At 36.7% G+C, this 17,456-nt stretch overlaps 1 protein-coding gene across 6 annotated transcripts in view; it reads left to right on the forward strand.

The window, feature by feature from the left end:
* The window catches only part of Chchd3 (coiled-coil-helix-coiled-coil-helix domain containing 3), a 276,433-nt gene that overhangs the window by 211,235 nt on the left and 47,742 nt on the right, over window positions 1-17,456 (forward strand). For all 6 annotated transcript variants that reach the window (XR_015448681.1, XR_015448682.1, XM_087204525.1 and 3 more), the window contains one exon: window positions 12,436-12,506. Coding sequence is in view for 4 of the 6 variants with exons in the window: in XM_087204525.1 (XP_087060651.1) it covers window positions 12,436-12,506 (71 nt within the window). In the remaining 2 variants the exon portion in view is untranslated. The remainder of the gene's footprint in view (window positions 1-12,435; window positions 12,507-17,456) is intronic.

Consider the following 17,456-nt stretch of genomic DNA (forward strand, 5'->3'; position numbering starts at 1 on the left):
TGTAGAAGAAACAGTGAGATACACAACCATGGAAAGAGCAGAAAGGTCTCAGGTGTGTGATAATAGAAGTCTGAGAGGTGAGTGTAGAAAAGTGATGCTGTTTTGTCACAGGAAGAAGAGCTACTAACATGGATTTCAGATCTTTTATTGGCCTTAATATAGAAGGGTGATAGTGAGAAAATTAATGCCTTATTTTTAGGATAAATAGCAAGTCTCAGTCTAAGCATAGAAGATGAGAATTATAAATGGAAAAGGACCAGTCGTTTCCCCAGTACTGTCTAGATTAGGTTTCTTGTAATGCTGCTGAAACTGAAGACATAATTAATTTTCTTATGAAAATTACATAGATCCATGCTAAAACCTAAATTGTTATAGATGGCTATTAAATAAAGAGGAAAAGTATCTCCTCCTCACATCTTCTTTCCAGGGGTCACTTCCTTATAGAACACTTCACTGTGGGTGTACATATCCACAAGTGCTTATTACTTACAAAGTATATTACTGAAAGTGTTTTTGTAACTGTCATATTTCTTGGACCTCTTTCTATATCAACATAAGCAGGTCTCATATTCTTAAAGGAATCAGAATAAACTTATGGGTAGAGAGAACTATGAGATAAAGCTTGAAGTGTCTGACAGAAATAGCTAGAGAAATTAAAAGGAAATGAAATCATAGCTAATTCAAAAACTGAATATGAAGAGTAGTTATTGACTTCAAAGAAATTTGGAGCTTTTGAGACTCATTAGAAAAACTCCATTCTAGAGATGAAAAGTTCCATATAGTGATCCAATGATACTGGAATACTTTACTAATTATACATTTACTTATGTGATTTAAAAAAAAAATTAATGTCTGCCTATCACACCATAAACTATAGAAGCAGGGCCACATCTCCGTTTGCTCGTCACATCTCCGTTTGCTCGTCAGCATATTCCAAGTTCCTGGCCTGGTGTCTGGCACAGACCTTAATTACTTGGTTTTTTTTGGTACCAGGGATTGAACTCGGGACCTTGCGCTTGTAAGGCAAATGCCGGAACCACTGAGCTAAATCCCCAGCCCTAACCTTCATTACTTGTGGAATGAAGAGATGAACAAATAAAAAGAAACTTAGAATGCCAGAGTGTTTGGTGCAGTGGTTTATTTAAATTGCTCGGTTGAAGAAACTGAGGCATGAAATAATTTAGCTAAGGTTAGCCCTGTGTAGTGGCAATGTTAATGAGTCAGGATTCCTGATTTAATTAGAAACTAAGTCAAGGAGGGGGAAAAAAAAACCCTGAGACTCTAATTAGTGAAGTTTCTAAAGCTCCTGGAATAAAACTAGAAATGGCAGAAAAAGCTCTGAATAGCTTTGTTTCTTTTATGAGAAATAGTGAAGATGGAATGAAAGGGTAATTACAAAAGCAGTTTATTAATTTTGCCTAGGTACCCAGGAGACAATGAGATTTTCAGGAAATGTGTCTTTTTAAAGATGGTAAGATTTGATGCTAGAGTTAAATATGGCTGTAAAAATTTTTAGTTTGCCCTGTTCTTTGTTAAAAAAAGAGAGTGGTAGAAGAAACAGAAATTTCTTCCAACTAGACTCAAAGCACTACTGAAAGGAGAAAGATGCTGCTAGTGTGTAGTGCATTTGACTTTATTGAAGGGTATACATGTAGTCTCAGAAAAGCAAACATCTTTGGGCTTTAAGAGAGTCTGTCCTTCATTAGTTTGACTCTATATATCATAAAATTAGAAAGGCTTAAATTAGGTAGAAGTTTATTTTTCTCTTATTTAATAAAAGTTTAGAGATGAGCCATTTAGGGCTGACATGATGGCTTCAGTATAATGAGACTTCAGGCACCCGTTGTTCCACTTCCCTACTCTTAATACAGAATTTCCCTCTTTTAAGGTCTACTCATGTTCCAAGATGGATGCTGGAGGATTGCAAACTGGAAGAAAGAGATCAAGACCAAAAGCCTAAAAAGCAAATATGTCCAGCCCAGTCTGTGGGCTGAGATACAAAAAGATAGGGACAAGAAAAACTAAGATACAAATATGAATATTCACAAATAGTTATTAGCAGAAATTTATGGGTACTCAAAATAAGTACCTATCCTTTTGAGCTCGGCACTTACACAAAACCAACAGCAATGCCGCAGTTTAGAGATACAGTTCAGCAGTGATCATTTTTCAGGTTCATGCATAAGTGTGTAGGCAAATTAGTGGAAAGTCAGGCTCTTTGGATTACCTACAGAGCCAGTGGTTGTTGGCAGGAATGATAATGTGATTGAGAACCTCAGCCTTCCGAAAACAAAAACGAGGCTCTTTGCCAACTTCTGAACTTACGTTGTTCTATTGATAGAATCACCTCATTTTAGATGTTAAAAAGTGAGGCTGTTTAAATAATTCAAACCGTTCTTGGTGTACCTTTTAGAAACAATACTGGATCTGACATACCATGAAGCTGAACCAATGTTGGCAATTTCCAAAGCGATTTAAATATTATCTTTGTTTTTCCTGTACTGTGGATAGCATTGTCCAGAGCAGGGGCCAGAAGGGAATGAAAGGGGAGAGTTAAGAGGCAGTGGAATCAAGGCTATGAATTTAAAAAGTTCTAGTAATAAAAGGTTCTGTAAGATGCCAGCTGCTCTACTCAGGGGTCCCTTGCTGAAAATTTCTTATTCCACGGTTCTGCCCACCTGTAACAGACTTCAGAATGTACCAAGACTCAGGAAGGTGAAAACTCAAACCAGCCATTAGGCTTTCCAGTAGAAATTTTTTTTCAGGGAAAATACTAAAACTACTAAATTTGGACCGCTGGTGATTTTTTTAAAAAAATTCTGTAGCTCTTAAAATTGTAGTAAAAATATATAGTTACGTTGCCAAGTCAGTCTCTTGATTCTGTGTAATTCTTGTAAAAAGACAGGATGGTTGATGGGGCACAAACTCTTTGGCTACCTGATGCCATTGAGTAAATGACGTTTCAGGGTATCCATGCCTAGAATTTTGTCTGAGCTGAATTTAATGCAGTATCAAATTGGGTTTCTACATGCTTGTTTTCACCTTGTGAGAGACATACGTACCTGCATCTAGCTGATTATGCATCGTAATATAGTTCCTGGGTAAGTGTTATTACAAAAAAGTATAAGACTGTTGCGAACATAGCTAATCAACAAAAAGAATGCTTTTCTGGGCATTGCTATTTATAGACCATAGACTTTTGAATTGGCTAGCCACAGAGAGTGACATTTGTATTTGAGTGGGCTGTAAGAGGAGGAGAGAACTATGGTTGGTAACAGTAGTCATACATCCAGATCAGCTTATAAAGAAGAGAGCCATATGTTCAGCCAGTCTTCCCTCATCCAAAATCAGACTTGTTCCTTCTATATACCATTCACTCTGTGGAGTTGCATAATCCTTGAGTGGCAGGAGGAATGTTAGCACCTCTGAGAAATAGCTTCAGGCTACCAAAATTTAAATTGTACCTCGATCTGGTGTGTTACCTAGTTATGCCCTAGTTTCTATATGAAGCATTTTGTAAAAGAACTGCCAAGAGCTAATTAACATTTTTTTCTTGTGACCTTTATGATGTGTTCTTTACTTATGTGCTACATGTATGATCATGATAGTTACAAGAGAATAGAAATAAGATTCAGAATCTGAAAAAATACTTCAAGGACACGGTATGTGTGCATTTTTTCTTTTGATCTAATTTAGAGCTTGAAAGCAGATACTTTTCAAATCTAGCAGTAATGTGTGTCTGTGCATGTGCATTTTAATATATGTATTTCTAAAAGGAAGACATTCTGTAAGTGGAAAACGGCAGTGGATCACGCATTCAAAACTTGGGCCATAGCCAGCCCAAGGAAACTTGGGAATGATGCCCATTGTTGTTGATTCTCATTTCCTTGCCACACTTAGAAAACTTTCTTCTTGGATATCAGATGGCTAAATCCTCCACCCCCAACCACACCCACATTGGGAGTTTAAGGGAGATTGACAAGAAATACTGGAATACTTCCATCTGAGATCAGCCACACTGTTTTGTGCATGATTGTATGCCGTCACCTTAACTTTCGTGACAGCTATGATAAATTGACTCAATAAACACCCATTGCAAATTTCTTCATCACTTTCTTTACTCTCAGTGAAAACCAAAATACTCAATTTCCCAGCCTCTTTTACAGCCAGGGTTTTGTATGATATATAATTCTGGCCAGAGAGCTCTAAGTGGAAATTTCTGGAGGAGGTTTCTCTCCCCACCTTTTACCACTCCCCTTCTTTAGGGTTTGGACATTATAACTGGAGATACAGTAGCTGTCTTGAAACCATGAAGACAAAAGCTAAATGTTAAGGGGGCTGGCAAGGAAGAGAGAAAAGGCCCTAAGTATTTGGTTATATACTTTGGCAGCTACGTCCACCCTAGGTTTCCAGCATTTAAACATCTTATCACATGAAAAAAAAGTAATAAATGCCTCACTTGTTTGGGCTACTTTTTGCAGCTTCCCCTTCCGGTTATTCTATTTCTGTGATTGAACACAATTTTAAACGATATCTGTGTCCTTTTTATGGCACTCCAGGCTGAAATGTCAACTTAAAGGGAGACATTTATCATCTAATCTTTATTATAATATTATTTCATGTATATTAGAGTTGTCTCTCTGTCCTGTTTTACATAAGAGCAAAAGTTGAAGTGCAATTCAGAATTAGTGGTATCATTTTAACATATTTCAGTAAGTTTGTGTGTCAAGTAATGAATAGAACAAGATACCTGCCCCTGGGGAGTTTAGACATGCATGTTTGAGGAGACCCCCCTGGAAATCATATTGATGGTACAGAGTGATAAGTGCTTTGATAAAAGTTTGTGTTCTTTATGAAATGCAGAAAAAAGGTGAAATTCTGTTGTATTTTTGTATAACAAACCACCCCAAGCTTAGTGGCTTAAAACATCTACCATGTATTCACCTCTTGATTCTTCAGGTACCTAGTGTGGGCTATTGTCAGCTGGGACAGATCTGAGTTAGGCTGGGGTAGGCTGGGCTCTGTCATGCCCATTTGGCTGAGGTTTGGCTAGTCCAGGATGTCCTCAGTTAGGATAACTTGTAATCTCTCCTACTCCGGCAGGCCAGCCTGGGATTATTGACACGATACCTGGGCAGGGTTCTAAGAGAGAGGCCCAGCTTTAAAACTGGCGCATTGTCACTTGTGTGACATTCTGTTGGCCAGAGAAAGTCACAAGAATGTTCTAGATTCAGGAATGCTGAAGTACACTCCACCTTTTCAGGCTGACCAGCCCAGGGCATGAATAAGAAAAGAATAAAGGATTTTGGCCCTTTTTTGTAGTCTACCAACAGGCTCTGAGAGCGTGGAAGCAGCAGTTTTCTTTAAATGATTTCATCTCACATTTAAAATATTCCAGATAATACCATGTTCTTTTTTATTAGCACTTAATAAAAAGTGATACATAAGTCATTAGTTGTGGAATCATTTTCCAGTATTGGCAAATTCTTCTCTTATCATTTAAACTTTAGTTTAAAAATAACCCATAAGGAAGTGTCACTTTGAGGATAGAAAAGTTGCATATTGAAAAGTGTAGCATTGAATAGTGGTTGGATTTTTCTCGGATCATTTTAGGGAATTCTGTTCCCTCAAATGTCCCATGAGTAGAGTTCCTTGAGCATATCAGTTTGTGAATTAGCAACAGTGTTTCTTGGAGATTTGCATAATAAGAATTAAAGCTCAGGGAAGTCCTGGTATTGAAGTACTTTTGCTGTTTAAGTTCATTAATTGGATTTCACTGGTGATGAGGTAAAAGTTATTGGTTTGATTTCTATACAGGATAGTTAATGCCATAGCCATTAACACTCTCAACAACAAACCAGCCATTGTCTTCACATTTCCCATTCACTTTAAGGAACAGAAAGATAAGCAGTGTAAGCAGTGATGCTTGATTTAATAGATGAAGAAACTTCTGTTCTTTAAAAGGTTAAATTTTTAAATGGTTTTTTAAAAAATTACATAGACCCAGGTACTATTCAGAGAATTTTTCATGTACTGTCTTATTTAATATCCAGAGAATCCTGAAAGGTAATTTTTGGTACTATCCCCATTTTATAAATCTGAGGCAACTTTTGAGGTTAAGTAACTTGTTCTGTCCCATAAGGGTAGAGCCATGCTTTGGCATTCTAACAGCTAACATCTGGGTTCTTAGTCACCATGCCATGCTGCTAAGAATTGTATTGCTAAGTGCAGAATGCTGTGACAATATATTCATGTTTTAAATGAAAGATATTAAAAATGGTGTACAGTGGAGCAGTCTCACTCAGTTTGCTGCCTGTGTTTCCAGTAATTGGCCCTTGCTGCCTCAGTTTGGAAGGTATAGACAATAAAAAGGTATAGACAATAAAAATGCCTGTTGTTTCCAGTGGTGTCTTGTCCTCTACTACAGGTGACAGAAACATCTCCCTAATGTGGAGAATTATATTGGTATTTTGGAGATAATTCACTTTGTAATAATTTAACTTGATAAAGAAAGGCTATATCAGATTTTTGATAGTGCTAAAATATCTAAAAAGATGCTCTCATTCTATTTTGAATTTATGAGGTCTAACTTTTCAAAGAAAAGCTTGATGAGAAACATGTTTTATTCTTATATCAATAATAGTTTCTATCTTAAAAGAATAAATTAATAAATCAGACCTTTAATATTTGATTTAAATCACATTTCACTGCCAACAAATCTGTACTATCACCAGGCAAATCATGTCAAGAATTTTTCCTGCTGTTGATGGGCAACAAACTACAGAACAAGTATGAGTAGAGATGTTTTTAATTTTAGGCTGCTGAGATCTTTACATGCATAGACTTGATAAGCCTTTATACAAAGTAAGACTCATTCATCAAAAGGCCACCTTACAAGGTCATGAGCATCTTTCTCCATGTCTTAATCACTTTCTTGTCACTGAGACACAATGTCCAACACTCGCAAATTAAAGGAGGGTTTATTTTGGCTCACAGTTCGTAGAGGTTTCAGTCCATAGTCCACTGGGTCCAAGGCAGGGTGGCATGGCAGAGGGGCATCACAAAAGAGAAAAGCTTGTGGAATGGCAGCAGGAAGCACAGAGAGAGAGAGAGATGAAGGGAAGAGGACAGGAGATACACTCTTCCAAGCCATGTCTGCAGTGACTCATTTCTTCCAGCAAGGCTTCATCTCCCAATGTCACATTTAGCTATAAATGCCCCCATGATCTAATCACCTCCCAAAAGCCCCACCTCTTTGAGTGCATGGCATTTTAGAGGTGGAGGGGGACATCTACATATAAACCGTATCACTTCACCTGTTGTTTTTAGTTCTCCTTTTAATATTACTTGGCAAGGATTTCTCCTTTACCCCGTACAATATAAGGACTTAATGTATCAACCAAATTCAAAGGGCTTATACATATACTCTCATTAGAAATGCAGACCTTATGTATTTGAGCCAAGTTTAGATAATATAATCAAAATACAACTGATACAAGTATGTACTACCAGAAATTGTAGTTTTATTTGAATAATATAGTTACAGTGACATTAAAATAATAGTAACTATAATTAATAAACAATATAGTTACATGTATAATCTACTACTGTCTCAAGGCAACACAGATAACAGAAGCAACCTTTCTGAAAATTTTTGTACTTGGATTTTCTCTTCCTCCAGGTAGGAACATTGTGGCATTACTAGGCAATGTGTAAAGCCAGAGTTCTTGGGATCAATTTGGGGTCCACCAGTGATTTGGAGACAATATTGACAAAATATTTGGAACACTTTTATAAAGACTATAGCTATATTTAATTACAGAAAGTGGTATTTGTTTCATTCTTCAAAAATACTGATTTTTTTTCAGTTTGAATGGCAAGCTAAATGGTATATTATTTTTTTATTATAAAAACCGAGTCATTTCCACATTTAATATGTATTCAGAGTCATACGAGATATTTGTTTAAAATGTAGCTTCTTGGCTTGGTTTCATCTGCAGAGATGAAAGGTGTGGCCCGGGGCTCCACATGTTACTAAACTCCAGAGGTAACTCTGAAGCAGATAGTACACAGGCCTTTGCCCAGGCGTTCACAAAATAGTAGTACAAGAGTTGGGGCTGCTTCCTAAAATCCCCTATGAGGCAGCCTGAGAGAAACCATTCACTCTTTTCCTGTTCTTCTACTCCTTGCAGGAGCTGGTCTGCCTCATCCACACGGCTATGGACAGTTAACTCTTTACAGTGATTCAGATCTCCCGCTGGCAGAGATTTAGGTCTATCCTTCTTTGGCTCTTTAACTTCCCCTCTTTTTCCAATCTTCTGTTTACCTCCTAATCACACTTCCTATTTCCTAATCAGACTATGGGGAAATTTATACTTTCCTAAGAGGAGCTATCCAGTCTTTGTAGATTTTGTTTCAAAAGACTTTTCCTATGCTGCTATATAGTCTTCATACTTGAGTAAAAGAAGGAATGAAGGTTGTCATTTTATCAATAAAGTCTAAGTGTGCAACAATGACATTTAAAAATTAATGCAGCATGTGAACGCCATAGTAACTATTGCTTTAGACATCAATGCATACACAAAAGTGATGGACAAAACTTTGAGAAACAGGATATTTGCATAAACTCAAAGTATTTTCCACAAGAGATCATTTACAAAAGGAAAAATAGTAGCTTTGCTGTGGAGAAACCTTGTAGGCACCACATTAATCAAGTGATCAAATCGAAATTGTCAGACTTTCTACAAAACACCTGACCAGATTCTTCAGAAATATCAAGGTCATAAAAGACAAAGACTGAGGAGCTGTTACAGGTTAGAGGAGACTGAAGAGCCATGAAAATTAAATGCTACATGGGATCCAAGACTGGACCCTAGCACAGAAAAGGAACATTAGTGGGAAAAGACAAATTCTGTAGATTAGTTAATAGCAGTCACTTCAACTACTAGTTGCTAGTGTTGTAACATTGCTAAGTTACTACTTTTGATGATTTACTGTGTTTAAGATGTTGACATGAACAAGAAGAGCTAGGTGATATATGGGAAGCCACTCCAAATTTTTTGCCCCTTTTCTGTAAGTCTTCAAGTTATTTTGCATGAAAAAGTTGAATAAAGTACATTTGTTTAGTAACGTGTTCACATGGCTTAGTATTCAGGAATACTCCATTAGCCAACCTCTTGAGCATGTATCCACCCTAAACACACTTTCATGGTGTAGTCACACTAAATCATTTGTTAATTAGCCCTTCATGGGCAAGGGCGGGTAACACAATTTTTGTATGTATTATGAACTATTTAAAATCAGTGTAATAGCTAGCTGCATGTTCATACCTCATTTTAAGGAATATATGTAGAAATGCAGTAAATCTCCCCTGTGTTCCTTTCCTTTGTGGTGTTCTGCCCCTTTTATCCTCTTTACTATCACAACAAAACTGGTGCCACTTGTATACAAACAGTGGAATTTGTTGCTTATTATTTTGCACCTTTCCAAACTTGAAATAAATTGCATCTGACCATATATTTTCAGCTGTTTTTATTATTCCATATATATGTGTATCAGCTGGATTCTTTTTCTCTACTGTGTCGGTTTCCACTGTATGAACACTAAGTACTTATCTATTCTCCCAGTGAAACATATGTTGAGGGTTTTTTTCATTTTGAATGAAAACTTTTCATTTTTAGAAGCATTTTCTGAAGTCAGAGGTCTTTGTTCTTTCTGAACTTCCATGACAGCATCCATAATTTTTAACTTGGTACTTGTGGTCTTATTTTTATTTCTCTCATATCAAATGGAAGACTTCCTGAAGGCCTGATTTCCCAAAATGGACATTATTGGATAATAAAGATCTAATTGTGGTGAATGAAGAAGTAAATACTTAAATGAACTAAACAGTAGCTAGTTGCATGTCTAGATTGTATTTGTGTTTATTCTTTTAGTGTTTATATGGTGTTGCCTCCTGAGAATTTTGTTGTTGTTGTTGTTACAGAGATTTATGCAATGTGGTAAACTGGTCACTGAGGTGTAAGTCTCAAATCTAAATAAAGCATAGAACTTAAATTTGATATTACATGCTAAATTTGTAGGCAGCATGCCTCCTGGGAAATTTTGTTATGATTAGTCATGATTTTACCTGCATTTGGTATTACAAAGAAGAGGGGTGCTCACAAATTTATATTATGGCAGAACTCTTGTTTTTATGCATCATTCTTTTTAGAAAACTTTATATTTACTTCTGATCATTGAGAATTTGTACCCACAGTGCAATTCCCAAGTTAGTCATTTTCCTTCCAGTTATTTTATTTGGATGTTGATCTTACTCTGCAAAAATACTAGGTTGATTCCTACCACAGCTTGGGTAGAGATTAGTAGGAGTAGGTTAAGAACACTGGAAAGGAATCTGGGGGAGTTTGAACTACTTACTGAGGATCACAGAACAGAACCAGAAACCAGATCTTTCGGCCCAGTCCTGTCCAGATGTTACACTTTCAGTGCTTAAAATAAGTGAAGGTATTAATCAAGATGTTATTGTTTTGCCAGCATCTTAATAGATAATTCAGTAATGTATTGTCCACTTAGGAGTAAATCACGGTAATTTGGGAGTTCTCATCATTGTTAGTGTAAGATTAGTAATTGCCTCTTTTGCTGCCCTCTTTATGAGAAAGGTTCAAAGAAAAGCTTAGCCAAACATTAAGGAAGCACATGTCATGGCTGGTGTGTATTTAGAAAGGAAGACAATCTTGTAAGTAAAGCTGATAGGGAGGTGTGACATAACTAAAAGTAAAACTATCTGAGAAGACAAATGGCTTTTTTTGTTGTTGTTTTTTTTGGTACCAGGGATTGAACTCGGGTCCTTGCGCTTGCGCAGCAGGCAGCGAAACCACTGAGCTAAATCCCGGGCCTGACAAATGGCTTTTTGATCGCCTTAGACTTACAAATGAATTAAAACCTCTCAGCATATAGACTGGGGCAGTTGATCACTCAAATTGCAATTCTTAAAAATGCAGAAGCAGTACACTTAGAATATTGTCTTTGTGTCAGAAATGCACCTTTGTGCTTGAAAATGATAAAAAATTACAATCGATCCCCACAGCTGTTCTGTTCATCTTTATTGATCAGTTGCAAGAAAGATAAATCGTAGCCCAAATAAGATTATAGTAAATGTTAGCATCGTAGGGAACTACAGGTTGATAGAAAGCCATTCATCATCTCAAATGGTGACCTGTCCATGGCTCTAGCCACCCTGACTCTGCTGTCTAATCACATACCTATTGATTTTATCTACATTCTAGAAACCTGGATGTGACTGTCATTTGGGCAGCTCAGATTGTGAAATGCAAAGGAGTGGCTGATTTGAAGAGAATTTCATTTTCATTTTCTCATCAACCAATAATGATTTATTAGAAAATAAACTGCCCCAAGTCATGCTTGTGAAACCTGAGTGACTAGGGAACAAAGGCAACCAATAGACCGCTGTATTGTGTAGTGGTCTTTTGTACTGCCATGTATTTTGCAGGATATTTCATTGAGTGTGAAAGCTCGTGTGTTCATATAGGTCATCCATATAGTACGACTGGGTTCAAGGTAGTAAGTCAGAATAAATAAGTTTTAATTTTGCTGCCCTAAGAAAGGTATAATTTTGTCATTCCAACTTGGATTATGTTACTTATATGTTCATGTAGTAGTATAAACATTTTTTGTATTAAAATTATCAAAGTTTGTCACTTTGTTCTTACTGATTAATTTATTGTAAATTTTGATGCTCTTTGGGTTTTGTGGAGGTGATAGAACAAGTTCTATTCCATACAGGAACTTGAGAATAAACATATTATGTAAAAGAAATAAGCCTTTAATATCCATGTTGGAACACTGATCTACTAGGCAAATGTCAATTCATGTGAATTTCATTGCTAGATCTCAAGCACTCCAGTCGTAGATTACAGATACCACAGGTCTAAGTAAAAAGTTTGGAATTTTCTTAGAAGGACCAAATGATGAATTATAACTATGAAAATTTACTCTGTAATTATGATATATCTGCAATGGTGCTGTTATTTAAATGAATAATCTTGCATGTATTTCATGTCACTTTTGCAAGAAAAATTCCTACTGTGTGAGTGACAGAAAATATATATATATATATATATTTTTTTGTATATCCTTTTATTGGTACATTTTAGGTGTACAATATAATGACATTCATCATTGGAGATATGCACCTTTACATACTCTCTTGGTTCTTATTTTTTCCCTCTTCCCCTGACCTCCCTTCAATCCCTCCATCCCTCCCTATTTACAAAGACTTTGTTTCCTTTTTTTCATTTTCTCATATTAATTCCATTCCCTTCTTTGGCGGGGGATATATATTTTTGAAATTGCAATTTTTCCACACCTTTTATCTTCTTGGGTACTGAACACTTTATCAATCTTTATCCACAGAGTTCAGAGTTCTACAAAGTTACCACTGAGCAATATCAGAAAGCTGCTGAAGAAGTAGAAGCGAAGTTCAAGTAAGTTTTTAGTACGGTTATAATTAGACTGTCCTTACCCAAATGAAAGCCCAGTTTTGTTGCTTTCTGAAGATAGATGTGTTATGTGGCACTCTGGAATATTTGGATGTGTTTTGGAGTGGCTGAGATACGACCATATTATCTGCTGTTCTGCAATTCAAATAAAACAAAGCATTTGATGAAAGCTTACTGCAACTCAGTCTGTTTTTTGAACTAAGGGAAAATTGAAAGCAATAGTAATAGATTTTCATTTGGAATAATATATAAGGTAGAGTGCCCTTGATTATGAAGGTGATGTTAAATTGCTACCTCTATTAATGGAAACTATTCACTTTTGTATAATGAAATGATGGGCTTGTCCAAATTTGGATATCTACCTTGTGTTTAAACTATTTTTGTTTCTTCACATGTGCCTTGAAAGCATTTAAATCATAGACTTTACCTTGCCCTTGATTATGAAAGTGATGTTAAATTGCTACCTCTATTAATCCTTGGGATGTTTAAATGAATGTTCTGTAATTGGTGGATCAAAGTGTCCATGACTCATAGCCTTTCATGTTCTCTTTACTACCACTTCTCATATTAGGTAAGAAGACATCATTCAGAATTTTCCCAAGAATATAAATGATTTCATTGTATAATCCTTGTTAGTACCACATGTGCAAATTAGTTCAGCCAAAAAAAACCCAGGTTGTTGTGACGGGTTTATTTGAAAGATTGCTTTAGGCTCTGACCTCTTTCCTTGTACATGTTTATAAGCATTTGATAAAATGATTAAACTCTAAGGTAGAGTTATTAGTTTTTGCTACAGTGAAATTTGTGTGGTAATGGATATTAGTGTTAGTTTAATGTTGATTAAAATAAAATTTTTATAAAGGTGGTTTGAATTCTATTTAAATAGATGAAAATCATCAGGCTTTCTTAAATTATCACTTAGATGGAGTGGAGAGAGATTCTCTAAGAATGGGTCACAGATCTCCCTCTTAAAAGTTAATGTGAGAGCTTGGGCCAGGGATTTAGCTCAGTGGTTCCACTGCCTGCCTTGCAAGCGCAAGGGACTGAGTTTGATCCCTGGTACCAAAAAAAAAGTTAATGAGAGATCTCAAGAATTTAAAGAATTGATTAAACATAGAATATTAAAACGTACCCTCAATGTATAAGTATTTTAAGGTGTATCTTTTTTTCCCTATAAACGTTTTTGTCTGTGTAGTATGAAAAACTTTGAGTTGGTATCATATCTTCATTATAAGATGATAACTATGAAAATAAGTATAATTTAAGATAAATCAGAGATCACTTTAAACTCTAAGAGTCTATGCAGTTTTTATAAAGACAGTGCTATTTGGTTGAGGCTTAAAAGGATATTGAATAGGTTGAAGGGAAAGATACTTAGGAGAAAAATCATGCTCTCTAGTTAGATGATAACTTTAGTGAAGATCAGTGGTGTGACTCTGGGAGATTATTGCAGGATAAAAGTAGGAAAGGTCCGTAGGGTAATTAGGTGGTGGACTGGGAAGTTGATCTTAAGGTAACAGGATGTTAATAGACAATATTTGATCAGCTGAGCACTCTAATCTCTGTGCTCCTGTAGCAATAGTAATCTGACAGTAGATGTGAGATTTGGTTGGAAACATGAGAAATAACCAGAAGTACAAGATGGGAGGTCCTCTCAAGTGAAAAAGAAAAAAGGTTAGTGCAAAATAGTCATTGAAAGATTGACGATTGATTGATGTATTTGTTTGCCAGGGCTGCATAGTACCATATTCTGGGTGACTTAAATAACATTTATTTTCTTACAGTTCTGGAGGCTAGAAGTCTGAGACCCAGGAGTTGTCAGGGTTGGATTCTTGTGAGGCCTCTCTCTATGGCCTGTAGATGGCTGTCTTTTACCCTGTGTGTCTTGGCTCTGTGCATTCCTGTGTCCTAATCTTAAAAAATAATAAAACGATACCAGTCTCATAATGGGTTAGAACCCACCTTAATGACCTCATTTTAACTTAATTACCTTTTTAAAAAGACTCTCCAAATCCAGTCATATTTTGAGGTACTGGGCATCAGCACATAAATGAGCGAGGTGGAGGGGGCTCTTTTCAACCCATAGTGTTTAGATAGAAGGGGGAAAAGAACCAAAACTGTGAGTTTAGGAGATTGAAAAATTGATGAAAGCTGAATTTTATAGATAAACAAGTCTGGTGTTAGATGAGAAAAATCTCCCTGGAAGCCTTACCAAGTTGTCATATCACTGGAGAGCAATAGACTTTGTAGAGCACACACACAAAAAAAGTGTTAACCTTCTATAAGACAACATGGATCTGTAGGTTAGACTTTGTCTCGTACACAATCTCAGCAGCATCATTCTCTGTATCTCTTAGGATAATATTCTCTGTGTGATTCTATTTTCATATGGCCAAAATGTGTAGTAAGGATTTGGCCTTACCCAAGAAAAGTCTGAACTTTGTATGAGGCCACTGCAACGGAACCTCTGAGCCCTTAGAATTGCTTCAATGATAGAAATTGTTATTCATGGTGGGCCCCTTAGCCAGTGTGGTTATCAGTGGGGCATGGGACAGGAGTGTTGGAGACTGATTGACTCATGGGCAATCAGTCAGTAGAATTGTATAATGCAGCTTCAATAACACCAAACTCTAAAACACTGGTAATTGCCCCTGGTTGATAATACTCTGTGTATATTATCACACATCAATACCAGGAGGGTAATTGGTCCTGGGGACAAAAGGACCCTTTGCAGTTGAAACTCCCCCAGACTGTACATTTTTTTCTTTTGCCTGATTTTATGCCATTTCCCTCTTTGAAAACAGTGGAGTTAATAGCTCTCAATGTGTCCTATCAGACATTGTAGCATAGTATTGAACCTTACAGTGGTTTGTGAACCCTCCTACACTTGATGTTGATGTCAAAAGTGAGGATAGTCCCAGAGACTGTGCCCTTAGATGTTGACATGTTATGTGACTGACTACAATACAAAAAAACTGATTTCACACACTGTGAAGGAATTCTAAGAATTAGTGTTTTGGGCTGGGGATATAGGTCACTGATAGAGTGGCTTGCCTAACATGTACAAGGTCCTGGGTTCCATCTTCAGCACCACAAAGGGGAGGGGGGAAACAAGAGAGGGAGTATTTTAGAGGGTAGCTACTTTATACCTGTATGTCCCTTTTCCCCCAGCTGCTGCCTACTAAACTTCTTAGAACATCATATTTTGATTTGCAATGAGCTTGTTAGCTTCATACCTAGAAAGTGATGGGATGTTGGCTATAAGGGATTCCCACCACCTTTGAAAGCACAGAGATCACTTGGTAGACCTATTTCTCCTTAGAAATTTGACCAGCTCACGTGATCTTGTAAAGCAGTATGCTATATTTTTTCTATTGCATTACAAAGCTGTATTACCTGGCCCAATTATTTTCATGATTTCTTATCTGCACAAGCAGATTTGCACCTGCAAGCTTCACCTTGAAGCTTCTGACCATCTTGAACCTTCACTCAGCCATCCCTCTTAGGCAACAAACTCTGAAGGACTTTGAAGAGGATTTAGTTAATTTTATCTGTAGTAGGGTTCATTTGGATGCATATTGGCTACAGAAGATGGAAACTTTTTAAACTCTAATTTCAAGAGCAATATTATATACCTGATAAAAGGTCACACACTTGAAATTATACTACAAAGATACTGTGATAAAAATAGCATGATACTGGCAAAGAAACAGACATGAGGATCAGTGGAATAGATTAGAAGATGCAGAAACAACTTTAGACATACTCAGCCACCTCATTTTTGACAAAGGAGCCAACCACCCTCATTGGAGGAAAGATAGCCTATTTAATAAATGGTGTTGGAAATACTGGATTTCAACCTGCCAGAGATTAAAACTAGACCCATACCTGTCACCATGCATTAAACTAATATTAAAGTGGATTAAAGATCTAAATATTAAGACAGAAACACTAAACTTGCTGGAAGATAAGTTAGGTAGAACTCTTGAAGACATTGTCATAGGAAAAGACTTTATGAACAAAACCTCAGTAGCATGGGAACTAGCACAAAGCATCAACAACTGGGATCTCATCTTACTAAAAAGCTTCTGCACTGCAAGAGAAACCACCAACAGAGCTAACAGACAACCTGCCATGTGGGAAAAAATTTTTAGCAGCTGTACCTCAGACAAGGGGCTACTATCTAGAATATATAAAGAACTGAAAAAAATCAGACCCTCCGAAATTCAAAGACCCAACTCAAAAATGGGCATCTGAAATGAACAGACATTTCTCAGACGAAGTCAAAGCAGCAAATAAATATATGAAAACTGTTCAACATCACTGGTCATTCAAGAGATGCAGATGAAAACAATGCTGAGATTCCACCTCACCCCAGAAAGAATGGCTGCTATCAAGAAATCAACCAATAACAAATGTTGGTGGGGTTGTGGAGAGAAAGGAACCCTTCTCCATTGGTGGGAGTGCAGACTGGCGCAACCACTGTGGAAATCAGTATGGAGATACCTCAAAGAAATAGGACTGGAAGTCCCATTTGACCCAGCTATTCCCCTGCTGGGTATCTTCCTCAAAGAATTAAAAGAATCATACCACAGTGATATATGTGCATCCATGTTTATAGTGGCACAGTTTGTGATAGCTAAAGCTTGGAAACAGCTCAAATGCCCATCAGTTGGAAGCTGGATAAAGAAGATGTGGTTTTCTTATAAAATGGAGTACTACTCAGCCATAAAGAATGAGAAACTAAAGACATGTATAGCTAAATGGATGCATATTGAGGCGATACTCTTAAGTGAAATAAATAGGACACACATGTGTAAATACTGAGTAGTTTCTCTGGTGTGAAAAACTGAAAGTGTAAATAAGGATTAAAATGATTAAAATGAATAATTGATAATTTGAAATAGGAAAAGGTCCAAAGGTGTAGGGGTGGTG

The sequence above is a fragment of the Heterocephalus glaber genome, unplaced genomic scaffold, assembly GCF_053883595.1.
Source record: "Heterocephalus glaber isolate CG9 unplaced genomic scaffold, H.glaber_assembly_v1.0 deba00000546, whole genome shotgun sequence".
NCBI lineage: Eukaryota > Metazoa > Chordata > Mammalia > Rodentia > Bathyergidae > Heterocephalus > Heterocephalus glaber.